The sequence below is a fragment of the Canis aureus genome, chromosome 9 (genome assembly GCF_053574225.1).
Source record: "Canis aureus isolate CA01 chromosome 9, VMU_Caureus_v.1.0, whole genome shotgun sequence".
Lineage (NCBI taxonomy): Eukaryota > Metazoa > Chordata > Mammalia > Carnivora > Canidae > Canis > Canis aureus.
Window position 1 is genome coordinate 4,505,685 of NC_135619.1, and position 25,524 is coordinate 4,531,208.

At 39.8% G+C, this 25,524-nt stretch overlaps 2 protein-coding genes and 1 pseudogene across 4 annotated transcripts in view; 1 reads left to right on the plus strand and 2 right to left on the minus strand.

The window, feature by feature from the left end:
* Positions 1-3,770: 3,770 nt before the first annotated feature.
* NDUFB1 (NADH:ubiquinone oxidoreductase subunit B1) lies at positions 3,771-9,293 on the minus strand. The gene is made up of 3 exons (XM_077908528.1): positions 9,135-9,293; positions 4,812-4,956; positions 3,771-3,880 (listed from the first exon to the last, which is right to left on the minus strand). Exons 2-3 carry the CDS (start codon positions 4,946-4,948, stop codon positions 3,844-3,846), a joined length of 174 nt encoding a protein of 57 aa, XP_077764654.1. The 5' UTR covers positions 4,949-4,956; positions 9,135-9,293; the 3' UTR covers positions 3,771-3,843.
* On the minus strand, positions 5,362-5,491 carry LOC144321497 (U4 spliceosomal RNA; annotated as a pseudogene).
* Positions 9,294-12,884: 3,591 nt separating the features above from the next.
* The window catches only part of CPSF2 (cleavage and polyadenylation specific factor 2), a 30,485-nt gene continuing 17,845 nt past the window's right edge, over positions 12,885-25,524 (plus strand). For 2 of the 3 annotated variants that reach the window (XM_077908529.1, XM_077908530.1), the window contains exons 1-8: positions 12,885-12,971; positions 17,375-17,551; positions 18,545-18,704; positions 18,784-18,889; positions 20,108-20,237; positions 21,912-22,027; positions 24,059-24,246; positions 24,915-25,205. In XM_077908529.1, the coding sequence (XP_077764655.1) occupies positions 17,403-17,551; positions 18,545-18,704; positions 18,784-18,889; positions 20,108-20,237; positions 21,912-22,027; positions 24,059-24,246; positions 24,915-25,205 (1,140 nt within the window). In that variant the 5' untranslated portion in view covers positions 12,885-12,971; positions 17,375-17,402. The remainder of the gene's footprint in view (positions 12,972-17,374; positions 17,552-18,544; positions 18,705-18,783; positions 18,890-20,107; positions 20,238-21,911; positions 22,028-24,058; positions 24,247-24,914; positions 25,206-25,524) is intronic. The other variant, XM_077908531.1, reaches the window with a different exon arrangement.

Genomic DNA, 25,524 nt, shown 5'->3' on the forward strand with positions numbered 1-25,524 from the left:
ACGTGGGACGGAGAGCGGGGGCACGCCGGGGCGGTAGAGGGAGGACACGTGACCTTTGTAGCGCGTCCTCCCACTTCCTTTTATCTGGCCGGCTGCGGGTGCTGCAGCGCCCCCTGCGGTCTGGAGGAACCCCCTGCTTCCCACCCATTGCTATGGATTTTCAGGCCTCAAGGGCTCTGCATAAGGAATACCTGGGTTATGCGTTCTCTTATGTTTTCCCACGTTGTACTTCCTCCTTTTCACATCTGCGTATCAGATATGATTATTATTATTTTTAATATCTTTCTCCTCCTCCCCCACTGAAAGCCTAATTAGGAAAAAGACATTCCATTCCCAACACCTAGCACTTGTCTAAAAATGTAATTAATATTTATATAGAGCTTACTGTTAGGTAGGCATTCTTTTTAAACTACTTTGCATATACTAACGAATTTAATACAACAACCTTGTAGGTGTTGTTATGATTCCTGTTTCATACGTGAGGACACGGATGCACAGGGAGGTTAAGAAAAGAACCGTGTCCAAGGTCCACTACTGGGTTGGGGTCCAAATCCAGACACCTTGTTACTAGCGTCTGCGTTCTGACCCTGAAGAGTAAGCATGAGTTGGGGAAACTGAAAAGTTCAGTAAAGTGGGAGAAGGGTGTTGATGAAACTGAAAAGAGTAGGAAAGAAGCAGGTTTAACCTTGAAATTAGGTTAAGGCAGGTATGTTTTTTTTTTTTAAGATTTTATTTATTTATTCATGAGACACACACACACACACAGAGAAAGAGAGAGAGAGGCAGAGACTGAGGCAGAGGGAGAAGCAGGCTCCATGCAGGGAGCCCGATGTGGGACTCGATCCTGGACTGTGGGATCACACCCTGAGCCAAAGGCAGATGCTCAACTGCTGAGCCATCCAGGCATCCCAGCAGGTATGCTTTTTAGACAGTTGAGGAGCTATATAAAACTTTTAAACGAGAAGAGATTTGCATTTTACAAAGATCACTCTAGCTGCAGAAAAGAGCTGATGCTGTGGAAGGAATCTTGGGAGAGATGATGGTGTTTGGGCTAGAGTAATGACCTGTAGTGGAGAGAAGACCATTTTGAGAGATTAGGAAGGTGGGGAGACTTAATAGAACTGAGTGAGAGTGGAGTGAGGGACACAGAAATGTTAGGGGTGATGTCTGGGTTTCTGCCCTAGACAACCACTGAGGTAGGAATAGTATTCACTGAGATAGGGAATACTGGAGGAAGGGGCAAGGTTTGGGAAATATCTGTGAGGTATAAGACAAGTAATATATACCTATTTATATATATAAATGGTCAGGAGTTCAGGGGCTTGGTTTTATGGTAAAATGGGGAGTTACTCACAGGAGTGAATAAAATCATCTAAGGGAAAAGGAAGAGATTGAGAAGAGGATTTAGAACAGAAACTTCAGGTCAAGAAGGAATAGCCAAGGACAAGGGAGGAAAACTTGGAGAGTGTAAGGTTATCAAAGCCCTGAGAAGGAACCTTTCAAGAATCAGTCTGTCAGTTGCTGCCAAGAGATCCTGCAACATAAGGACTTACAGGAGTCCACTAAATTATGTTGCTATGGAGACCACTGGGGACTTGGGTGAGTGTAGGCTCAGAGGAACAGAAGGGGCAGTGGGAGATAAGGAAATGGAGTGTTCCAGTGAGGACCAGGTGCTCAATACTAGTCACTATTTACTGAAACCCTCGTGTGCATAGTCCACAATCCTGTACTGGGGAAACAGTCCATGCATGTTCTTAAGGAACTGTGGCCTGACTGGGCAAATAAATCATGGTTTCATGAAGCAAAAAAATATGCAACCATTTTTTTTCTGATTTTTTTTTTTAAAAGAAAGTGTGTACAGAAACTATCTAATTTTTTGTTCATATACATTACAAATATCTGGAAGAATATACAGGGCACCTAGAGGTTATGTACAAGTTTGAGATGGTAAGAGAACTAGATAAATAGGAGGCAGCAGTGGGAAGAGTTTTCACTGTATACAGTTTTATTCTTGATTTTTAAACTACTTAATGTATTATTCAGAAAAAAATGTGACTGTATTCATTTCTTATGGCTGCTGCAAAGCATCACAAACTCGGTGGCTAAAAACAACAGAAATTTATCCTCTAAATATTCTTGAGGCCAGAAGCCTGAAACCAGTCAGCGGAACCATACTCCATGGTCACAGGGAGAATCCTTTCCTTATTTCTTCCAGTTTCTAGATGCTCCTAGCATTAGTTGGCTTGTGATTGCAAGCAAGACTCTAACCTCGGCTTTGGTCTTCTTCACATGGCCTTCTGTGTCTCTGTCCTCTCCTCTTTCAAGAACTAATGATTGGATTTAGATCCTACTCTAATCCAGAGTAATTCATGCTGAGACCTTAATTACATTAACAAAGACCCAGCAGTAATAATTAGAGAGTATCATTTCATTTTCATTTTGCTTCTCCTAAATTCAGTATTACCTAAAACAAAATGTTTTCTGAGAAGTAGTTGAATGGAACCATCACGAGCAAAAGAATGAACCACCTATATCCCAATGTTTCCTTGTGCCCTCCTGTAATTCTTACCTCTAACCCTTTTCTGGACCTTGCTCCTCCAGGCAACCACTGATCTGCTTTAACTATAGTATACAGTTTCTAACATTTTAGATAAATGGATCTGTAAAGTGTGTGCTGTCTGGCTACATTCATCTAGGATTATTAATTTGAAATTCATCAATGTCATAGCAACAGATCATTTCTTTTTTAATGCTGAGTAGTATTCCATTGTATAGATTTAATACAATTTATCTATTTGTTGATGGACATTTGGGTTAGCTCTAATTTTTTGCTGTTATAAAGCTGCTATGAGCATTCATGAAAGTCTTTGTGTGAACATAAGCTTTCCTTTATCTTGGATGAATACCTCAGAGTGGAATGGCTGGGTCATATGGTAGGTGTTATTTTCACTTGAAACCACTACACTGATTTCCAAAGTGGTACAACTCCTGGCAGCTACGTTTTACATTCCTGCCAGCAGTGTGTGAGGTCCAGGTGCTCTGCACCCTTGCCAACACCAGTAATAGGATCAGTCTTTTAATTTTAACCACTCTAATAGGTGTGTAGTGGTATCTCATTGTGGCTTAAATTTGCATTTCCGTAATGACTACTGATGTTGGGAGTCTTTTCGTGTGCTTTATTTGCCATCCTTTTATCTTTTTGGTGAAGTATCTATTAAATTTTGCTCACTTAAAAAATTGGGTTCGGGACACCTGGATGGCTCAGTTGGAAGAGCATGCAACTCTTGATCTCACTGTTATGACTTTGAGCCCCACGTTGGGTGTAGAGATTAAATAAATAAATGAATAATTTTTTAAAAATTGAGTTATCTTATTAAGTTATAAGGGTTCTTTACATATTCTAGATATAAGTTCTTTGTTGTATATTATGTTTTACAAATTCTTTTCCCTGGTTTATGGCTGCCTTTTCCTAAGTGTTTTTTGAAGAACAAAAACTTCTAAAATTAGTTCATGCTTTATGTGTTGTATTCAAGAAATCTTTGCGAAACTCAAGGTCACTAAAATTTTCTGCTACTATCATCATTCTAAAGTACAGTTTTAAAAAATTTCTGAAAAATACCTGAGGAAAAAATTGGCTCTACTATTTAATAGTACTATGGCCTAAAATGAAGAAAACAAAATGAAAATTTAATTGTAAACTTACCATCAATGTACACAATCAAGTACTCAATAGTTATTTATTTTTAAGCTAAAAAGAATCATACTTCATATTAAATAATGAATGTGCTTTTATTTCTCTCCTAACTTTTAAAATGTGAACATTCTGTAATTTAGTCACAGCCTTTACTTCCAGGTGACTTCTTCATTGGGTCTCAATTCCCTGTGTAGAAATTAAAAAGGAAGGAAAGGAAAAATTATAAATTAAACTTTTACAGGGGGGAAAAGACTCAGAAGAATATTAATTCAATCTTATATTCTATTAAATTGACCCATTACAATTTTTATATAGACTCAACATACTCATTCTATTGTCTCATGATTTTAAACTTTTACCATCCCTTTAATTTCATTTTTCCAAATTAAGGAACTACAATTTCTTAGTCTGTACAAAAGCTATTATCATTTCAATGAGTTCATTTGAGGTTTTTCTGAACACCTTCCAATTCATTTATCTTTCTTGAAATCCTTAACTGTAAACCTCCTCTCCATACTGTTAATGCTGCCCAAGCCTCTGCTCCCTTGAGCTTTTCCCACCCAGCTGCATACCCAGCGGCAGCTACCCTGTCTTGCTAACTAACTTTCTGCCAAAAGAGTCATCTCCAGAGACACAACGGGACCAGGCAGCTGCCAGCTGCCTTCTGATCACTCAGCCACCGCATCTCAAGCTCTCAAGCAGCGTTCCTGTGAATATAGCACCAAGCCACTATTAGTACCATAGATTTCAGCTACCTTCTGGCTTAAGTGAGATAATATATGATAATATGTGAAAGCTGTATGAAAGGCTTTGGTGAGCTGGTTTAAAACTTTGTTTCTATAATACAATGCACCCTGAATGCCAAAAAAGAAAAAAGAAAGAAAAACTCAAACATCTGAAATAGCCTGTTCATAAACTAAAGACTTATTGGCATTCCAAAGGTAATCATACAGTTTTGTAGAAGGATTAAACAACTAATGCTGCTAAACAATATAACTTAAATATAAGTCCTTGGGTCAAAATTTATCCTCTGTTTATTTTTGGCATATATGGTACTAAAAAGAATTATTTCCAAGAGCTGGTTAATTGTTGGTTTAAAAAAAGTGTACAAACTAACCTTCTAAACAACAAACTCTTATTCCGGAAGGCAGTTAGCTTTTCATCATTCTTTCTGTCTAGGTAACATCCAAGGACAAACCCCATAGGCACAAGTATATGTACCCAGTGGTCACGAACAATCTGAATTACGTTCATCTTAAGTGCTAGGGAAAAAAAAAAAAAGGATTATCAGAAATATAACTGCCTTTGAAATATCTTGCAAAATTATATCTGACACAGGAAGGTAGCCCTGAATAGAAGAGATAGATGTTAAAAAGCATAAGAAGTCTCTTCAAATTTTCTTAGCATCAGAATGTAGTGATAAAATTAAAATCTACCTGATGACAATTATATAGGTAACAATGATCAGTATAAAAATTACACTAAAATCAATTTATTAACTTTTTTCTAGCTCCACTAGTGATCTGATATAGTATAGCACAGAGGAATGGCGAGTATAAAACAATTCTACCTGCAAAAGCTGAATATTTGCACCCTCCTACTATTTATTTAAAGCTTTTACACATGTGTAAAATATTTTCAGAGCCTCTTACAATGCTAAAACAAATATATTGTACTATTATGCCAAAAGCAGGATTCTTTAGTGAAGCTGTAATTACTGAAAATTATTTTTTCAATTAGCAGTAATTGTGACTCAGATAAACTCCACTAGCTACAATACTGCTACTGCAAAAAGCTAAAAACTAATTTTTGAAAGGAAAGGAGAGAAACTTTAAAAAAACAACTGCATTCAAAAAATGTCATGGTAGATCTCAACATCAACGGTTTTCAAGACATGGACAGAGGGGAATTCACTTTTATAGAATGACTACTAGGTACCAGAGCCATCGTATAATCATATATATATTTAACATGAAATAACTATTATTATTCTTTTTTATACACTAGAAAACAGCTTAACCTAAACAGGTATTAAGTACACAGCTGGAATTCAAGCTCAGGTTTGTTCCAAAACTCTATATCCCATTAGATTATAATACCTCTCTAAAAGACTTCCTGTATTGATTATTTATGATACTTAAGGACTTTTAAGTTCTAAGGGTTTCTAAAACGTAGAGGCAGAATAGCACTAGCAGTCACCACACAGAAAATAAATTGGCCTTAATTCAATAAAAATATGGTTGAATTATCAGTTTCTGTAAAAATTTGTGCCTAAAGATGACATCAAAATACATCTGCCTACAGGTGAATCTAAGATGAGTAACTCATAGACAATGGCTGAGAAGGCATATAACAACACCCTGGTAAGAGAATACAGTATCGCCAACAAGAGTGCTCAGCACTCAACTGTGCTAGGGTTAAGAAGACTGGATTCCTGCCTCTCCTAAGACACTGGTTCTCACACAAGTGAGAGAATTCTCTATTTCTCAAACTTCATCACTATTCAAAGGCACCAGGCTAGAAAATGGCCATGAAGTTAATAGTTGCACAATTACTTTATATTTGATAAAGTATAATTATTACAGACAGCGGGTCCTACTCTGAATATCACTGATTTGGAAAATTATGTAAAGTTAATGAGATATTTAAAATATATAACTTCCAGTTTAATCATTAAAGTTTCAGTCTATTGCCTACAGTGGGAAATTTCAAACGTGACTGCGCATCAAAAGCATCTGGGGAGCCTTTATCAAAATACAGACTTCTGGGGACGCCTGGGTGGCTCAGTCAGTTGAGTGTCTGGCTCTTGGTCGTGATCTCATGGGTTGTGGGACTGGGGCAGAGGTCAGACTCCACACTTGATGGAAAGTTGGTTTCAAGTTTCTCTCTCTCTGCCCCTCCTCCCCGTCATGCTCCCATGCTCTCTCTAGTAAATAAATAAATCTTTAAAACAAACAAACAAAATAGGGACTCTTGGTCCTCTTTCCTGGTGAGGCCAGAAAAACCTATAGTTGAAAGAACTCACCTGCTGATTCGATGCAAATAGTTCTCAGCAAACTTATCTTATTTCCTGTTAGCACCCTGCCTTCCTTAAGTAACATTATTTGCATTTTGATACTAAAGCACTTTGTGAATCTGACCAAGTGCCCACCAAAGTGGCCACTTGCTTAATAAACTTGAGCTAGTCAAGTATAGGAATGACAATACATGCCTTTATCAACTACTCTAACTTTGAAAGCACAAAAACTGCAAAATACTAGACAATATGGGTCTCTGTAGATGTAAAGTGGTCATGTATTCGGTCACCTGTCCCTCACAGGGTCCTCTAATTTCGTAACAGGGGTCAAGCTTAACCCTCAGCTTGACCCTCAGGTGGGTCAGATACTATTTGTATTTTAACCAACCACATAAGTTTGCTTTATTGACTTAGTCCAAGACTGTTTTAAATAAGCTCATGGCCACCTCTGGGCTAGAAGGCATTATCGTTGGCCAGTAGCTACTTTGATTTGGCTCTACTCTGAGAAGAGGTGAGATAAGCCCGAGACTGGCTGTACCTAGGCTCTTACACACTCTCTACAAGTGAAGACTGACAGGAGGATTCTGTATATTCAAAATCCAGAGCTCAGTTCAGCCACCATGATTCCATCGCTAACAGGTAAATGACAAATCTTAGAACCAGAGGCATTTCATATTACACTAGTACAATCTATTTAATGGGACTTTGGGAGCAGTCGCATTAAACATAATTTGTTCTCTGTATTTTAGTGAGTGGATCACCAGAGAGGACAAAGATTTATGGACCTAAGGATGACTTCCTGGAGAATGGATACGACTGGGGAATATAGACAGGCTCTGGTCATGAGCCCAAGATGATAAGGGGCTTTGTCTGATGGACAGAGGGCAGTGAGGTCCTGGGAGAGGCTCCAGTGAAACAAGCCGAGGTTTGGATAAAGTGACATCCACATGGGTGCCCATGAGGACACTGTACATATTAGTGTCTTCTTTTTTTCCTTTTTCCCAGGGCGGGGCGGGGAGCAAAGGGAGAAGGATTGAGTCTTCAGCAGGCTCCATGCCCAGCACAGAGCCTGATGTGGGGCACCACCTTACGACCCTGAGATCATGACCTGAACTGAAATCAAGAGTTGTGATTAACCGACTGAGCCACCCAGGTGCCCCAGTAGTGTCTTCTTTATAAGAAGACTCATGAAAAATCCTTATTTTACTTCAGAACTGAGACTTGCTATGGTGTTCCTAAGAAAAACTAGTTTTTATCTTATGGACTCAGCATCACGTAACAGATGTAACCTAATCCTTTGTTACCAACATACCAAAACATGCTCCAAATGTTTTGCCTACTTCTAGAAAGAGCTGACTCTTCTAGCACTGTCAGGTATAGTTCTTACTGCTTTTCATGATCACTAACTCATGCAACCATCACAATACTGTGTGTGTATTTACTAATGTCCCCAAAGTAGTAGGCAAGTTTTTTTGTTTTTTGTTTTTTTTTTTCAGATGAGGAAATCCAGGGACAATCGATTTCACTTAGGGTCATAGATGCAGTTAAGTGGCAAAACTAGGATTAACACTCAGGAAGCCTGGCTGCTTGGTCCAAGCTATCCGTGTTATTGTCTGGTAAGGTAACTCTACAGATAAACATTTAGACTGACCTCACTCAGCATTATCTTGTATTTCTTAACATTACTTTTTCTACCGGATTTCCCCCGCCTAACTTCTAAAAAGAAAACTGTATGTGCTGTGTATTTTGGTAAGTCAATTCGCGTTCTAAAACATGGGTGCATAGATGTTCCAAAAACTAAGGCCTAATCTCTCATTGGTCCCCACAGCACTCTAGATCGTCCTCTGACACGGCCCTCCTTGAGGTCTGGACTGTGTCTAAATAAACCGTACGCCCTGGAACCCAAGGACGAATTAAATATAACGTTTTTTAAAAGTTATGTGCGGTGTGTGTATGGAGCGGTCGGCTCGAGAGGGTTTGCGAGTTGGAGGAGGAGTTGCTGGTCTCCCATCCTGAGCAACCAGGAACCCGAGCGCTGAGACCTGGACCGTTCCGTGACGCCGTCCCTCGTCAGCTTCCTTCCCTACGAGCGGATCCCGGCCCGCGTTCTCTCCAGCCCGGGCAGGAGCGGTCACCGGGTGATCTCTAGAGACGTTTTCCGATAACGACTGCCTCCCGCGGCCCTTTCCAAAAGCCGCCAGGCGGGAAACGTGGGCCCACCTGTCCACGGGAAGAGGCCGCCCTCGCCCTCTCCCTCCCTCTCCCTCTCCCTCTCCCTCTCCCTCCCTCTCTCCCTCCCGGCCCCGCCGCTCGCCAGCCCCGGGGAGGCCCGGACCACCCCTCGCCTGCACACACCGCCGCCGAGGCCTTTCCTGGAGGAAAGGGGGACTCGCCCCTCCTGCAGCCCTGGGGCCCCAGACCCACCTGCAGCCCGGGAAGCTCCAACGACCCCGCGGCCAAGGGCAGCTGCGAGCCCAGCCACCGGCGCCGGCGGAAGCTGCGGCCCTGGGACGTGCCACTCGCCGCGCCCGCGCAGAGAGGGGTGGCGCTGGGAAACCACACCATTTCTTCCTCTGGAAGCCCGACTCTTTTCGTGCTTCTTTCAGCCCTCGCACATTACAAATTACTTAAAAATGAAACGTCTGCCCCAGGTGCCGAGACTTGCTGGCGAAGCTCCGTCCCCTTCCCGCAGCCTCGGCCCCACCTCCCCCCGCAGATGGTATCGCCCTGGGCCTTCCCCGCCTCAGCGGCTCGCCTCCAGTTTCAAAATGGCGGCCGCCATCGGGGGGCTTGCGCGGGCTGCTCGTCGCGGGTGCTACTGAGCCGGCCTCGGCTCTGCTCTCCCTGGAACCTGGATTCGACCAGGAGCTGGGAAGGGCGGTGGACGGCGTCGGAGGAGGACTGACGAGGCAAGTGAGGGCGGAGGAAAGGAGGGAGCCTGGCTGGGGGAGGGGCGCCCTCGGCTCCTCGGGGGACCCCGATGCCCCCTCGTCCGAGGCTGCGCTGGGGACGTGCCCCTGGGCTTGGGGAGCGGCCGGCGCGGCCGGGCCTGGCGAGGGAGGGGGGCGCTTTCCCCGAGCGTCTCCAGCCCCCGGTCTTTGAGGCGGTCCGTCCGGCTCCCTCCCGTGTGCTCCTTCCCTCTTTTTTGCCGTTTCCCGGTGACCTTTCGGGGTCCGGTCGCCGGGGGAGTGAATCCGATGCCCGCGCTGGCGCCCTTTGGCCTCGCGGTCGCCGTGTTTTGCGCTTCCTCGCTTCGGGGGTCTTCCCGCGGTCCGGGGTGTAGACACCACGAGGCTGCTGAGCGCTGGGCACACCGCAGGCGCCCTTTTTTAGTCGGTCGACCCCGGGGACCTTTTGAGATATTACCAGGCTCTATTTAGAAGAGGTCTAGGCCCTCCGCCGCAGCCCCGCAGCCCCGCAGCCCCGCAGCCCCGCAGCCCCCAGCCCCCAGGCTCCCTCTGCCCTCGGTGCTTCCAGGACTCGGTTCTACGTGCTCCTAAGTAAACGGGAGATCGGACTGGCCTCGACCCTTGCGCCTCTGGCCTCCTGTCACCAGCTGAGCCCGAGTTATTAGTCGCCCATCCCCTGATTTTTTATCTCACCACCGCTGTGATTTTTGTACGAAAACCGCCTTTGTGTGTGTGTGTGTGTGTGTGTGTGTGTACTTCGTGCGCTCGAGGGCCAAAGCAGATTCCTTCGTTTTCCCTCGGATTTTGCATAGTTCCCTTTAGCTGTCACCAACAGGCAAGGTCGTTATTGAGAGAGCAAGTAACTGCGTGAGATGACTGAGATGAAATGGTATCCGTCAGGAAGGAATTGATGATCTGGTTGGGGTTCATTCTCCAGGCGCACGTGTAGGTCGCTGCAGTGCTGTGCTTGATATTGGTGATACAAAAGTGCTGGCTCTTACTCCTGACCTATACATTCGGCATCCTTTGAACAAATACTCTTGGTTCCCAGTTCATGCTAGATGAAAAAAACAAAAAACCCCAAAACCTCCCGAGGCCACCAGAAAAGTTCATAAAGGAGTAAATGTTTGAGCTGGGTGTTGAAGGGTCAAAAGGAATTTACTAGGCTCAGGGGAAGGTCATTCCTGGACGCTGAGACTTGAGCGGTTTTGACATACTGAGGAAGAGTGGGAAGGTTAATGTGCTTGAGCCTGTAGTGCGAGGTTAGTTGGTGAAGGAAGAGGGAGGTTGAGAGCAACTTATGAAGGACCTTGATTTCCAACGAAGGAGTTTAGATTTTATTTGTTGGAAGGTGCATACTTTGCACAAGCAAAGGGCAAGAATGTATTTGTTCTTCTAGGGTGGTCTCTGACAGCTGTATGAAGAATCAACTTGGAATAGGAAAACTAGGTAAGAGGAAATGGTAGACATTTGAAGTAAGGTGGTGATTGTCTCCATTGAAATAGGGTAGTAGAAGATGTGAAAGACATTTCTGAAATGTCATAGGATTTGACTGGTGGCAGCAATTTGCCGGGAGGAGGTGACGCCAGAGTTTTGGTCTGAGAGACTAAATGGTTGGTGATAACCATTAAAATCAAGCGTCAGATATGTACATAGAAATAAAATGATGCCAACCTGCCCTCTAAGCAGTGGTAGAGCACAGAGCTCTACAGTACAAAGCATTGATTTTAGATTCTGTATTTGTGCTATTGCAATAGCCACAAGTTCTGTATAGTTGTTGAGCACTTGAAATTGTGGTTAGATTGAATTGAGATGTGCTGTAAATATAAAATACACACTGGGTTTCACTTGGTATGAAAAACAATGTAAAATATCTCTATTAATAGTGGTTACATACTGAAATGATAATATTTTGAATATATTGGGTTAAGTAAATATATTAAAATTAGTTTTGCATGTAAAACTTCAATGCGGTTATGAGAAAATTTTTAATTATATCTGGCTTGTGTTATATTTCTGTTGGGCAGAGCCCATGTAGTCTAGACTGATGATAGAGGAATTTGTAAGGAGGTGCAATTTGAGCTGAACCTTGAGACAGTGGTGAGCAGTGATGTGAGGACAGCTGGCTGGGCCCTCCATTGCCAGTTAAGGCATTCAGGTTTTTTGTTTTGTTTGTCAAGTAGTCAGAAGCCTTCAGAGATTTCTGGGCAAAGGATGATAATGTACAGGGGGTGTTTCTGAAGATTAATCTGGCAGTAATGTTTAGGTTGAGATGAAGAGAGGAAAGCCTGGAGGCAGAGAATCAGAGAAACCCAAATACAAGCAGGTCATTACGAGGTCCTGCTTTAAGATACTGGTGGTAGGAAGGGAAAAGGAATGGTACACATGCAAGGCATTCTGAGGAAAAAATAATCAGGAATGGTAACAGACTATTCAAGAAAAAGTAAAGGAAGGAATCCAAAGTAGAGTTTCAAGCCTTGGTTACTTAGATAAGGACTAATAGTGAATTCATGTCCTAAAGTTATAAAGTACATTTGAGGCTAAAAGAATTTAATCTCAAAATAAACCAGCAAATAGGAAGGAGGAAGTGGTCTGCTAAATGCTCTTCCTTCTTATCTCCTCGCTTTCTGTATCTCATTGAGTCAATCATACACACCGGCTAATTTTCCTAAAATATGGAATTTCCTGTATTATGTCATCTTTACTTGGTAATGGATCCTAAAATATTTCTTTGTTGCCTGACGATCTAGGTCCAGAGTCCAAGACCTTCCATTATCTGGCCCTTTTCTAGTCATTAGGCCTTTTCTTTGATTTTTGCTTATATGAAAGTGTGCCCACCTGATTTTTCCTACTAAAATTGTAAGTTTTTATGTGCCTTTGATCATATTATTCTCCTGTTTCGAATACCTTCCTTTTTGTCTCTTTTACTCAGGTCTTCCTAATCCATGAGAGGTATTTTAAGATCCCACCTCTTGTGATTCTCGATAACATAAGCTAATGTCAGTTTTTAAAATCCTGTATGCTAACCTGCAGATTTTAGCTCGTGATTATGACCAATTTGATACATTTTGTCTTTTATTATTCCTTTTTATTATATTTGTTTTATGTAAGTTTCAGCTTCCTAAAATGATGACAAGTTTCATTTTTTAAAAAGGACCATTTATTATACTACTTCCTGATGCTCATGGTGTTCATCTTAGGGCAAGACATAGAAGTTAATCACCATAATTAGAAACAGAAGTAAGTCTGTTATACCATATTCATCAGATTCTCATTTCTTTATTTTTTAGATCTACAAAGAACTCCTCCCTTGAATTCATGGTATTTCATCCTATATACAACTGAGATATCAGTAAGTAATGAACGTGTCTAACAAAGCTACAGTTTTATTATGTTTGAGCAATTGTATTAAAAATATGTATTCACCTGTTGAAATTTGGGTATGTCTGCAAAATATTTTGATATGAACTCATTTACTTCTGTCTGCAAGATATTTTGTATTTTCATTTCATAATCTAAATAAAGTGGAAATTAAGGTGGATTTGAGTAAAACAGAGTCTCTCTTAGGCCATTAATATTAATTATGGTACAGGAAGCTTTTCAGCAGGGAGAATTATTTTTTAGAACCTTTCCAAAATTGTATTTAGAAATGTTTTTCATCAAGTGAAGAATTAATATCTTTGTACTTCTCATACCTTACAAATAGGAACATGCTAAGTCAATATGTTTTTAATTTTAATTTAATTTGTTTCACAAGTTTTTGTGTTTTTTTATTTTTTTTTTTCAGATTTTATTTATGTATTCATGAGAGACATAGAGAGAGAGGCAGAGACACAGGCAGAGGGAGAAGCAGGCTCCATGCAGGGAGCCCCATGTGGGACTTGATCCCAGGACCCCGGGGTCACATCCTGAGCCAAAGGCAGATGCTCAACCTCTGAGCTGCCCAGACATCCTGACAAGGCCTATTTTTCCATGGAGTCCGTAATCTAGTGCCAGGGTGAGGAGGAGGTGGCTAAAGCAAGTAAAGAAAGAGCAGGTATAGAGAGCAGTGAGTATTTTGAGGTAAATAGAGTGATGTCACAGGGTGTAACTGAGATAGAGAAGGATTTTAGGATTGTTAGAAAACCATCTCACAGATTGAATTTGAGGCAGGGAAAATATACCAGCTAGTTAGAGCTCTTCGTGACTGTGGAAATAGAAGGAAATTAGAATGAAGGTAAAAATGTAGCACTTACTGATAGTTTGGATGTGGGACACAAAGTAAAGAAAGGACTCAAGGATGATGCCATCTGAGATCAGAAGATATTTTTAGCTGTGGAACTGGTGAGATTACCTAGAAAGAAAAAAAGAAGTCCCATTGAAGAGCACTGCTTTTCAAGTACCTAGCAAAGGAGATTGGGGAGTCGCCACTTAGAAACAAGGAAAAAGAAAGAAAGGAAGGAAGGAACGAATGAACAAACAAGGAAAACCAGGAGAGGGTGGACTCAGAAGCTTAGAGGCAGGAGAGCATTTCAAGTGGTCCAGAGCACTTTTATTGAATGCTGCTATGATTTCCTCAGTTGAGACCAGAGAAATAAATGCCCATTGGGTTAAATTGCATAGAGGTTGGTCAGTGACCTTGATGAAAGCACTTCTGGTGAGCCAGTTAAAGAAAGATGACATCTTTAGGAGTCTGAATGTGAGGTGAGAAAGTGGAGACATGTTTGTGGACAAATATTCTGAGACCTGCTATGAAAGGGGAACGTAGAAAAGATGAGGTATTTGCCAGGGGTTGTAGAATTAAGAGAGGGTTCTTTTAAATTGGGAAATTCTGGAGTATCTGTGTATGCTAATAGGAGTGGTACAGGGAAAAGAGGGAATGACTGGGAAGGTTCAGTCCTCTAGAAGGTAAAAAATGAGAATGGGATCCAGATTACTCATGGAGATTGGCTTTGGACGAGAGCAGGGCTCTTGATTCCATGTAATAGGAGACACAACAAACAGTGTATATGCAGATACATTAGTAGAGTTGCTATTGGAAAATGAGTTACTGTCTGATGACTTTTTTTTCCTAATTGAAGAATGAGGTGAGATTATCAGCTGAGAGTAGGGTAGAGGGAGTGGTGCATGAGCAGAGAAGAGGTGATGTGAAATCACAGTCTCAGAAATAGTCAACCTACTACAAAAACTCAGATTGATAGGTAGTACTTAGCACCCATTTGAGAGAGAGAGATATATCTATGTATCTATATCTAATTTTTCCATTTGAGATCTTTGACCGTGAATTTTACGAGCAAATAGCACAGTTGTGGGATTGTTCCTTCCTCTTCCCCTCACAACATTCAGTTTCTGGAATAGGCAAAGCAAAGAATTAGAGTCAGGGTTAGGGTTTTGCCAGGCTGGTACAAGGAAGCATTAGAGCAGCCAGATTTTTTTTTTTTTTTTTTTAAGATTTTATTTATTCATGAGAGAGAGAGAGAGAGGCAGAAACAGGCAGAGGCAGGGGGAGAAGCAGGCTTCCTGCCAGGAGCCCGATGTGAGACTCGATCCCAGGACTCTGGGATCACACTCAGGACCCTGGGATCACACCCTGAGCCAAAGGCAGATGCTCAACCACTGAGCCACCCAGGAGCCCCTGGCCACCATACCTTGATAGTGTTTGCAAGATACTTCTGATGGATTGTGGATCAATGGGAAGGACATGAATGGAGACAGGAGGGCGTGAAAGAGCCATTGGTTGATTAGAGAGTCCGTGAGGCTGAAGGGTTTTTGCAGTCAATAAGCAAGGTGGGAGTGAGAGCATGAGATCTCAGGAGGGGAACATTGAGAAATGGTGCAGCTCAGGGGTGATAAGGTCCAGGGCATAACCACAGTGGTGGGGGCTGAAATGAAATGAGGTTTTTGGAGTTGAGAATGTTAGGGGACTAGAGTCAGTAGTGAATTTACTGAGGAAGATGGAATCAGGAATTAAAGTCTGTGAATGAAGTCACCATGAATGAGATGCCAGCAGTGAGGAGGAAATTGGGAAGGCTCATGGTGAACCAGCTGGGAAGGATTGGAGTATTTGAAGGAAGAAGGAGAAGACGTGGTTTGGAAGCTGCAGTGAGGAGCAAGGAACACTTACTTCCTGCTTTGGAGGTATAGGGAGTACAAGGAAAAAACTCCTTGAGAAGGCTGCAGGAGAAAGTTTCTGTGAATATTACCAGGTGAAGAGAACCTTCAGGGAAGAGGTGCAGTTACATGTGGGGGTAAGCAGCATAGGCCCAGAGGGCACACTGGGAGGTCTTGGGAGGGTTAGAGAGTAGGGGATTGGATCCGACTTGTAGATGTGCATGTCATGAAAATGGGTACCCCAGGAGTCCTGGGCCTCTGGCTGTGACTGGGGAGAAAAGGATGGGAGATATGATAGGATTGGTCTCCGGACAGCCTGTCACCAAATAGGACAGTTCACTTGAGTTTGTTGATAGGATCTGGGGCAGCTGGTAAGAGGTTATCAAGTTATCAAGTATGCATGACCTCTCCTACTTGCGTAGTTGGCCAGGGAAGGCTAATTTACCTCAAGGAGCTGAGATCTGAAATGTTGCTGTGGAGCTATACTTTGCTGATGAATGTTTTTGTAACATCTATTTAATAGCATGAAATTCTAGGTTTTAAATTCCAATAGATGTGTTCATGTTCTATCTTCTTGAAATGTAAACAGTAGGCATCCTAACATAAATTCCATCAGGTAGATATTGAGTGTTCTGTCTTCTTGAAATGTAAACAGTAGGTATCCCAACATAAATTCCATCAGATAGATATTGAGCACCTACTGTGTATCAGGTTCTCTTTTAGGAACTGCAAACAAAAGATACTATTTATATTTTTAGTTGCTTACTTTCCAGTGCAAGTGTTTTTTAATATTCAACCCCTGAAAAGTATGTGGGTTTCTTTGTGTATGTGCACCTTGTTTGCTTTTTGAAGACCAAAGGGAGAATAAACAGTCCCTAGCTTTTTATCAGATTCTTAAGGGGGTCTATTTATTTAAGGACCACTGGTCTAATAGGAGAGAGAGACATAAAAACTACTCATTGTAATGCAATGAAATTATTGCCATCACAGAGCCAAATAAAGGAAGCACAAATTCACTTTGAAGGAGGAGTTCATCAATTCATTACACATTTATTTACTGACGGACTTTGTAGTCTCTATTTACACATTATTTGAAATCTTCCAGCATTCTTTTTATGTGCATAATTGTTTTTAAAGATTTATTTATTTATCTTAGAGAGGTGGGGGGAGAACATGCATGGAGGGGATAGAGAGGAGCAGAGGGAAAGTCTGCATCCAGCACAAAGCCCGACTCAGGGCTGTCTGAAGATGCCCAGATCACGACCTGAGCTGACACAAAGAATCGGATGCTTAACCGACTGTGCCAAGGCACCTTTTTTACGTATGTTATTAATATTCATGTTTATAGGCTGGGACACATTAAGTGAGGAAAAGTTAGTTAATTGCATACAACCACATAGTAGTAGTTTCAATTCTGAAACCGTCTGATTCTAAAGTCTATTGCTTTTCATTAAGCCACACTGGGGAGCCTCTGAAGGACACAATGTAAACAAGATCACGTTTGTACTTTCAAACTTAGCAATGATGGAAATAGGTCTTTAAAGTGTTTGCTTTCTATATTTATAGAATGTTTACCCACTTAGAAATTTGATATAATGTTAATTTGTCCATTATATTTGTTAGGCTATGGTGTATGCTTAATTATATTTTTGTTTCTTTTGAAAGGACTTTTTGGATTGATTTTGGACTGAAAATGACATCTATTATCAAATTAACTACCCTCTCTGGGGTTCAAGAAGAGTCTGCTCTTTGCTATCTTCTGCAAGTTGATGAGTTTAGATTTCTGTTGGACTGTGGCTGGGATGAGCACTTTTCTATGGATATTATAGATTCCCTGAGGAAGTAAGTTACTTTTCATATTTCTAAACTTCTATTAAACCAACTTCTCTTTTCTACACTGTAATACTATTTTAATATTATGCAGTGTTTGCTTTCTATTTTGATTTATAGTAAAAGACTTAGTTTTACTATGCCAAAGAGCCAGACTGACCGTTTTCATTTGTAAAGTTTTGATTGCATTATGAGCTCTGTTTATTGAAATTCAGTAAAATATTGTTACTTGGCTAATGGGTATCAGTAGAGATTTTTGCACTTTAGTTTTAGAGAAGAATAAGCATACAAGAATTTGAAGAGAAGAAAAACCTTCATATGGAAGGTCTGCCATCAGATCACATTAGCTTACTTTCTATATGTTTTGATCCTCCATATTGAGTTTTGGTGCCCAGAATAACAACCACAGGATACGAAAGGATACAAATCCATCAAAGAAAAGTTCAGTTATGCTTGCAGTACTGTACTAATTGTGGAAGGAAAGAGCACTTAAATATTTAAAAACTTAGAGTTTATAGCAAAATATGTTTTTTCTAATTTCTTCAGCCAGTGAGAGCATGCTTTATTAATTGAAGTTTCACTCTAGTGAATGTGCTGCCTGTCACCATGCTAAAAAGCAGAGGCAAAATCCATAATAAATACATGGCCATTTAAATATTCTCTCCTTAGCAATTTCTGAAATTTCAAGTTGAATTCTTGAACTTTAATTAATAGTACATAAAATAGGCATCCAGATTCATCTTATGTATGGCGTCTACTTGTTCTCTTTTTCTTTCTTTTTTCTTTTTTCTCTTTTTTTTTTTAATGTGCATAGACATCATCTATTATGTACAACACATGCCATACTTCTGATATCTGTGCAGGATGGGGTAGTAACTGATATTGATAGGTATCATAATTTCAGCTCTTTTGCTCTTTCACCCCAGCCTAGTCTTTACTCTTAAAACCAAGATTGGAGAAATTGAGAAAGCATTTTGATCGTATTCTCCTATCGTGTTCTCCTAGGCATGTTCACCAAATTGATGCAGTACTGTTGTCTCACCCCGATCCTCTGCATCTTGGTGCCCTCCCGTACGCCGTCGGAAAGCTGGGTCTGAACTGTGCTATCTACGCAACCATTCCGGTTTATAAAATGGGACAGATGTTCATGTATGATCTTTACCAGGTAACTCAAGCAATTAAAAAATGCTTTTTACACTCCTGCAGTGATCATTTTTAACCTTTGGTTTGTGTTCTTCTTTTAGTCTCGACACAATACAGAAGACTTTACACTCTTTACATTAGATGATGTGGATGCAGCCTTTGATAAGATACAGCAGTTAAAATTCTCTCAGATTGTGAATTTGAAAGGTAAAAAATGTTTCCAATAGTAAATAATTGTACTAATAGGGTTTAACCTACTTTGAAAAGTACAAGGGGAATTTGTAGTAAAAGACAACAGGTACTGTGGTCTGAAAAAGAAACAATGAGCATATTCTGATATGGAACTCTGAACTTTTTTCCCAAGTCATTTGGATTTTAAAATATTCCAGACTAAATACTAATACAATGTTAATAGCTCAAGCCTTTTCACATTAACTTAGAAAAGACTTATTTTGTGTTTATTGTATATGATGCCCAAAGATGTAATGTGGCCAGGTCCTCCTTTTAGGAGTTCACAGGTTGAGAGGCTTAGGTGATAAATTGTAGTGATTGAAGTCTTGAAGGAAATGTAGTGCCCTGGCAGTGTAGTAGAATATAACTGAATTCTAGAATTAGAAATTAAGAAGTTTATTATTTAATTAAGTCAAGAAGTCCTCTGTTAAGTATGTATTTCCCATCTTCTCGGAGAGAGCGGTATTAAATACGATGCCTTGTGTTGAAATCAAGAAAATGGTGCCACAATGGACTCTGATGATTTAGTCAAGAAATAATGTCACAACAGTTTAGCTTGTACTTAATTTTCCTATAGGATAAATTTTTTTACCATGAGACTTGAATTTTTACTCTGTCAGTTTAGAGGTTAGCAAAAATGGAAACATTTGATAATTGTGTGTATGGTATAAATATCCAAATTTATTGATTCATACTAAGTAATAGGATACTGGCTATTTTACTTTATTATTTTTTTCATTTTCATTTTGTTGATTTGAGAGAGAGAGAAAGAGCACAAGCCAGGGGGAGAGGCAGAGAGTGAGGGAGAAACAGATTTCCCACTGAGCACAGAGCCTGATGGGAGCTCTATCCCAAGACCCCAGGATCATGACCTGAGCCAAAGGCAGACGTGTAACTGACTGAGCCACCCAGGTTCCCTGGGTACTGGCTTTCAAATCTAGTCTTTTTATATATTTCAGTTTATGAGCACAAATATGTCTGCAAGAATTCATAATAAAACAACATGAGTGTCTGTCTACAGTAAGGGAATGGAGTAGCTGGGGGGACAGAAGAGTGAGAGTTGCATTTTTACTATGTGCTTTTTTTACTTCGGGATTTGCATATATTAGCTATTAAAAAATAGTTTACAGATAAATAAGCTTTCTTTAGGCTTGTAAAAGAAATCTGAGTATTGTCACTATCTTATTAACATAGGTAAAGGACATGGCTTGTCTATCACACCTCTGCCAGCTGGTCATATGATAGGTGGAACAATATGGAAAATAGTCAAAGATGGAGAAGAAGAAATTGTTTACGCAGTTGACTTTAACCACAAGAGGGAGATGTAGGTATATCAAGACAAAAACTAATGGAAATGCAGTTGGTATTGTTTGATTCTTTGGAGGGAAAATTAAGGATCTTTTTTTAACCAGAAATCTAGAACTACTTAAAAGCCTCATAGTGACTGTTTTCAAAATAACTTAATTTTTTGCATTGTAGGGGAAAGTTTGATATAAGAGATAAAATACATTTTACAAATTGACATGTAAGTATCCACTGTGTAGAACATATATCTCCCTGGAGACGTAGCAAAGGAGATTAATTTTTGTATGTAAAATTATATTTTATATGCTACTTGACCTGCTATTTAAAGGAACTTTGTGGGTGGCTTTTGGGTTTTGTTTTTGTTTTGGAATGTTAGTAATTATATAAATAAAGTCAGATTTTTTTTAAAAGGGGACACAGTAATTGTAACTTTATATACTGTATACTTCAAGTACTCACATCATTACTAGAAAATTGTTTTGATGTTTAGTTTCATAGAGGCTTCTTTTGTAATTTCTGTACATTAAGTTCATAGTTCTTTTGTATGAGGTTATAGTAGGCTCAAGGTCTTTTGTATCTCATTCAGAAATATATAAGACTAATACATTTTAGTCTCGTAATCACAGATGAATGAAGAAAACATGGATATTCAAGTAAATGGTATTCAAACATTTTGGGAAAAGATCAGTTTGTGTCTTTATTTTAACCAAGTAAATTTCAGATGGATTAGAATTAAATAGAAAATGAAGCAATACTGATGAGTCTAATTTCTGATATGAAAAAGATTTGTAAGTGTAAAGGCAATGGACCAACTTATAAAGGAAAACTTTGATAGATTTGATTACATACAGATTTAAAACATCAGAAACAATAAAGACAAAAAGAGTTGGGAAAATATTTGCAGCGTATTGGCTAAAGACTTACAAATATAAGACCAAGTGTTAACCAATCAAAAAGATGCCAGATAGACAAAAGTTTATAAAAGTAAATTTAAATGGCAATTCTTTTTAAAATTAAATATCATAAATTGATTTTTAAATAGTATTATTCTTCTGGGAAATATTTAGTGAGTTGCTCATTCTGTCTGGTTGAACTTTTCTGGAAAAGGAAGAGCCTTTCTGGAAAAGGTTTAAATCTTTCTGGAAAGCCACTTAGCAATTATTGGAGTAAGTAATTTCTAGGAATATGTCCTAAAGAAACCATCAAGTGGAATTGAAGCTTTCTACAGAAATGTTCTTTGAAGTTATTTATGATGACAAGAAAAATAACCTTAAAAAGGGAAGTGATCCAATAAAATACACAGTAGGAGGTTTTTACAATTGTTAAAAAATAGGTTTAGAAATCAGTTTTAGTGTCATGGGAGAAAACCAGGCATAGAACTGAGTATATCAGTGTATACATGAGATGCCAGTTTTGTAAAATACATTCACATGTATATGCATAGAAAAATGTATTTGTATGCTTAAAAGGATGTATACTAAAATATTATATTGATTTCTCAGAGTGATGGTACCCTGGAAGATCTTAATTCCCCCCCCCTTTTTTTTAATATACTAGATTTCCTATTAATAAGCACGTGTCCTTTTGTAGTTGGAGAAGGCAAAATTTTACATGAAGTTGCTTATTTTTTAGGTGAGATAAACTATTGTTTATTTGAATTGATCTAAAATATTCCTCTTCATCTTTGTTATAGCCATTTAAATGGATGTTCCCTGGAAATGCTAAGCAGACCCTCCCTGCTTATCACAGATTCATTTAATGCTACATATGTGCAGCCTAGGAGAAAACAGAGAGACGAGCAACTTCTGAGTACGTATTTCGTGATGTCCTCTGTGGAGGTGCATGGTAGAATGAATTACTGTTTATTCTGTTTTGTGTTTATACTTTTCTTGTCATGAATGATTGGTTAACATTTTTTTTTTTTTTTTTTCTTAAGAGAGGGACAGGCCGGGGAGGGGCAGAGGGAGAGAGAATCTTAAGCAGGCTCCCCACCCAGTATGGAGCTCTATGTGGGGGCTTGATCGCACCACTCTGAGATCATGACCCGACCTGAAATCAAGAGTCGGGACACTTAACCAGCTGAGCCCCCCAGGCACCCCTAACTCTAATATTTTTGAAAAAAATATTCTGTGACCATATCATCATTTTGTACAAAAAGATGTTTTGGTTGGTGTGAATTTAGCTTTTGTGGGACAGGTATAAAGATTGACTTCTCCCTGTCATTTAGCACATAGCCAGAATATACAGAGAGCTCAGAAAAATCTATTAGAACAACATTTACACTCTAACAGAAAAATGAGCAAAGGAGATACATGAGGGTGCAAATAGTCAACTGATCTTGGTGTTGAGTGCCTTAAACTCTAATCTAGTAGTGTCGGTTCTGAAGAGGAGTCTCTGGGCCATCCCTGGGTGCTTCTGTTCCAGCTACTTTACCTTCGATTCTTTTTTGATAGGCTGCATGAGATTTCAACAGGAAAAGTGATTTTGACTTTTAAGCACGTCTGAAAACACTGCTTTCATCTATTTACTTTAAAAGCACAGTTGTGTACTATGTTGTATTAAGAAGTTTTTATGTTTTTATGTTTTCTTGTTTTTTTTGCTACAGTTTTGTTTTTTTGTTGTTGTTGTTTTGTTTTGTTTTGTTTTGTTTTCAGATATTTCCAAGTAGACTTTAATGTAGAGCAAGGAAATCTACTCATAAAAATACTTTTGGGGATGACTGGGTGGCTCCGCGAGTTAAGTGTAGGTCATTATCCCCAGGGTCCTGAGATCAAGCCCCGTGTCAGGCTTCTTCCTCTCCCTGCCGCTTTCCCTGCTTGTGTGTACTTGCATGCTCTCTGTCTGTCAAATAAATAAAATCTTAAAAAAAAAAAAATCTTAAAAAAAGATACTTTTATTGGAAGAGGGAATGTGATCTATATGTATATGTAAATATAAATATGGACTTTTGTGTGTATAAATTTGGGAATCACTTATAACAAAGTTATAAATAATTGGCCCCACTGTACTATACCAATGTCATTTTCTCTCTCTGTCTTTCTTTTTTTTTTTTTTTTTTAATGTTTTATTTATTCATGAAAGAGAGAGAGAGAAAGGCAGAGATACAGGCAGAGAGAGAAGCAGGCTCCCTGCAGGAAGCCTGATGTGAGACTCGATCCCGGAATCATGACCTGAGCCAAAGGCAGATGCTCAACCATTGAGCCACCTAACTGTCCCCAAATGTCATTTTCTATGTGTACTCTGGGTGAAGAGGGCTGGAGACCCTCTGTACTTTTCGGTGAAAGAAAATTGAGAATTAATGGCGTTGTCTTTCACTCCTATGAAGATACCTTCACAGAATACAAAGTAGTTATAATAACCTGAGTGGAATTTTAAAAATTGTGTATCTGGGTGGCTCAGTGCATGATCCTGGGGTCCCAGGATCGAGTCCCACATCAAGCTCCCCGCAGGGAGTCTGCTTCTCCCTCTATATCTACCTCTCTCTATATATCTCTCATGAATAAATAAGTAAAATCTTTTAAAAAATAGAATTGTGTACCTTTCCTAATAATTGCTCATTTATAAATTAGTCTTTTTAAAAATATTTTATTTATTTATTCATGAGAGAGAGAGAGGCAGAGGACACAGGCAGAAAGACAAGCAGGCTCCATGCAGGCTCCCCTGATGTGGGACTGGATCCTGGGTCTCCAGGATCGCGCCCGGGGCTGAAGGCGGCACTAAACCGCTGAGCCACCCGGGCTGCTCCTAAATTATAGTCTTTATTCTGGAGATGAAGTCATCTTTAATTTTGCATCAAGGTATTGTTATGTTCTCCATGGATTTGACTTTCTTGTTTTCTAGCAAATGTCCTGGAAACGCTTCGAGGTGATGGAAATGTATTAATAGCAGTGGACACTGCAGGCAGAGTTTTGGAACTTGCTCAACTTCTTGATCAGATCTGGAGAACTAAAGATGCAGGACTGGGTGTCTACTCACTGGCGCTCCTGAATAATGTCAGCTATAATGTAGTGGAGTTTTCTAAGTCCCAGGTTTGTCCTTGTTACATTTGTAATGCAGAAGTTTGTTGCAGAAATTGGGCTTTTGTGGAAAACAATGTTTTATTTGCCCTTTGGATTTCATTTTTCTGTTGAAGAGGTTGATGATGATGATAATGGTAATAAACCACTTGTTCTGTATGTTCACGTGGAATATTTAATTTAGTCCTTCTAGACCCTATGAAGTAGGTTCTGTTTTTGTCCCCATCTTACAGATTGGGCAAGTTACTTCTCCTCTAAGGTCTGTTATCACAATCTGTAAAATGGAGATTAAAAATAAAGTGTACCTCATAGGATATAAATGTTAGAAACCATTTTTCTCTTCTTTTTAAATAGCTCTTTCCCTTGAAATAGGAATTTTGGGTAAGATTTATTTAGAACTTATACTCTGCTTTCTCCGTAAGATTTAGGGTGACTTATAACTGAAATGTAATGCAAAATTGGATTTTTCGGGATGAGCTATTATGGGATGAGAGGATCTAATGGGGAACAGAACAGAGAATAAGTGCTGCTTATCAGAATGGTACAAGTTTAAACAACCATTGGTTGGTTGGTGGTAAAGACTTAAAAGAAGGCAGAACATGAATTTCTAGACTTTGTGGAAGGCATTGAAGTTATAATCTAGTATTTTCTAATTATGATCATCCTTTCCCCTGTATTAGGTAGAATGGATGAGTGACAAATTGATGAGATGTTTTGAAGACAAAAGAAACAATCCATTTCAGTTTCGTCATCTCTCTTTATGTCATGGTCTTTCTGACTTGGCTCGAGTACCTAGCCCCAAAGTAGTACTCGCCAGCCAGCCTGACCTGGAATGTGGATTTTCAAGGGATCTCTTCATTCAATGGTGTCAGGACCCTAAAAATTCAATCATTCTAACTTACAGAACTACTCCTGGGACTTTAGCACGTTTCCTAATTGATAATCCTTCTGAAAAAATTACAGAAATAGAGGTAAGTTCTTGTGTGTGAACTGTATCTTAAACCTGTTTGGGGGTCAGTGACCAAAAATGAAACTTGAAATTGTTTCCAGATTTTTACCAGAGTAACTGTAGAGAGCCTTTAATAGCACAAATTTTAGAGTTTCTTAATTGGAAATTTGTGTTCTTTAACCCTTCTGTGGTATCCTCTGGAACCGTGCCCAGAAGGTGTCATGGACTCTGAATTCTTAAAGCTCTCTTTGAAAAGTTCTTTTCACATCCTTTCCTTAATTTTCCTGTGGGCCTCTCGAGTAGATGCTCTTTTTTTTTCTCTCTCTCACTTCAGGTACTTG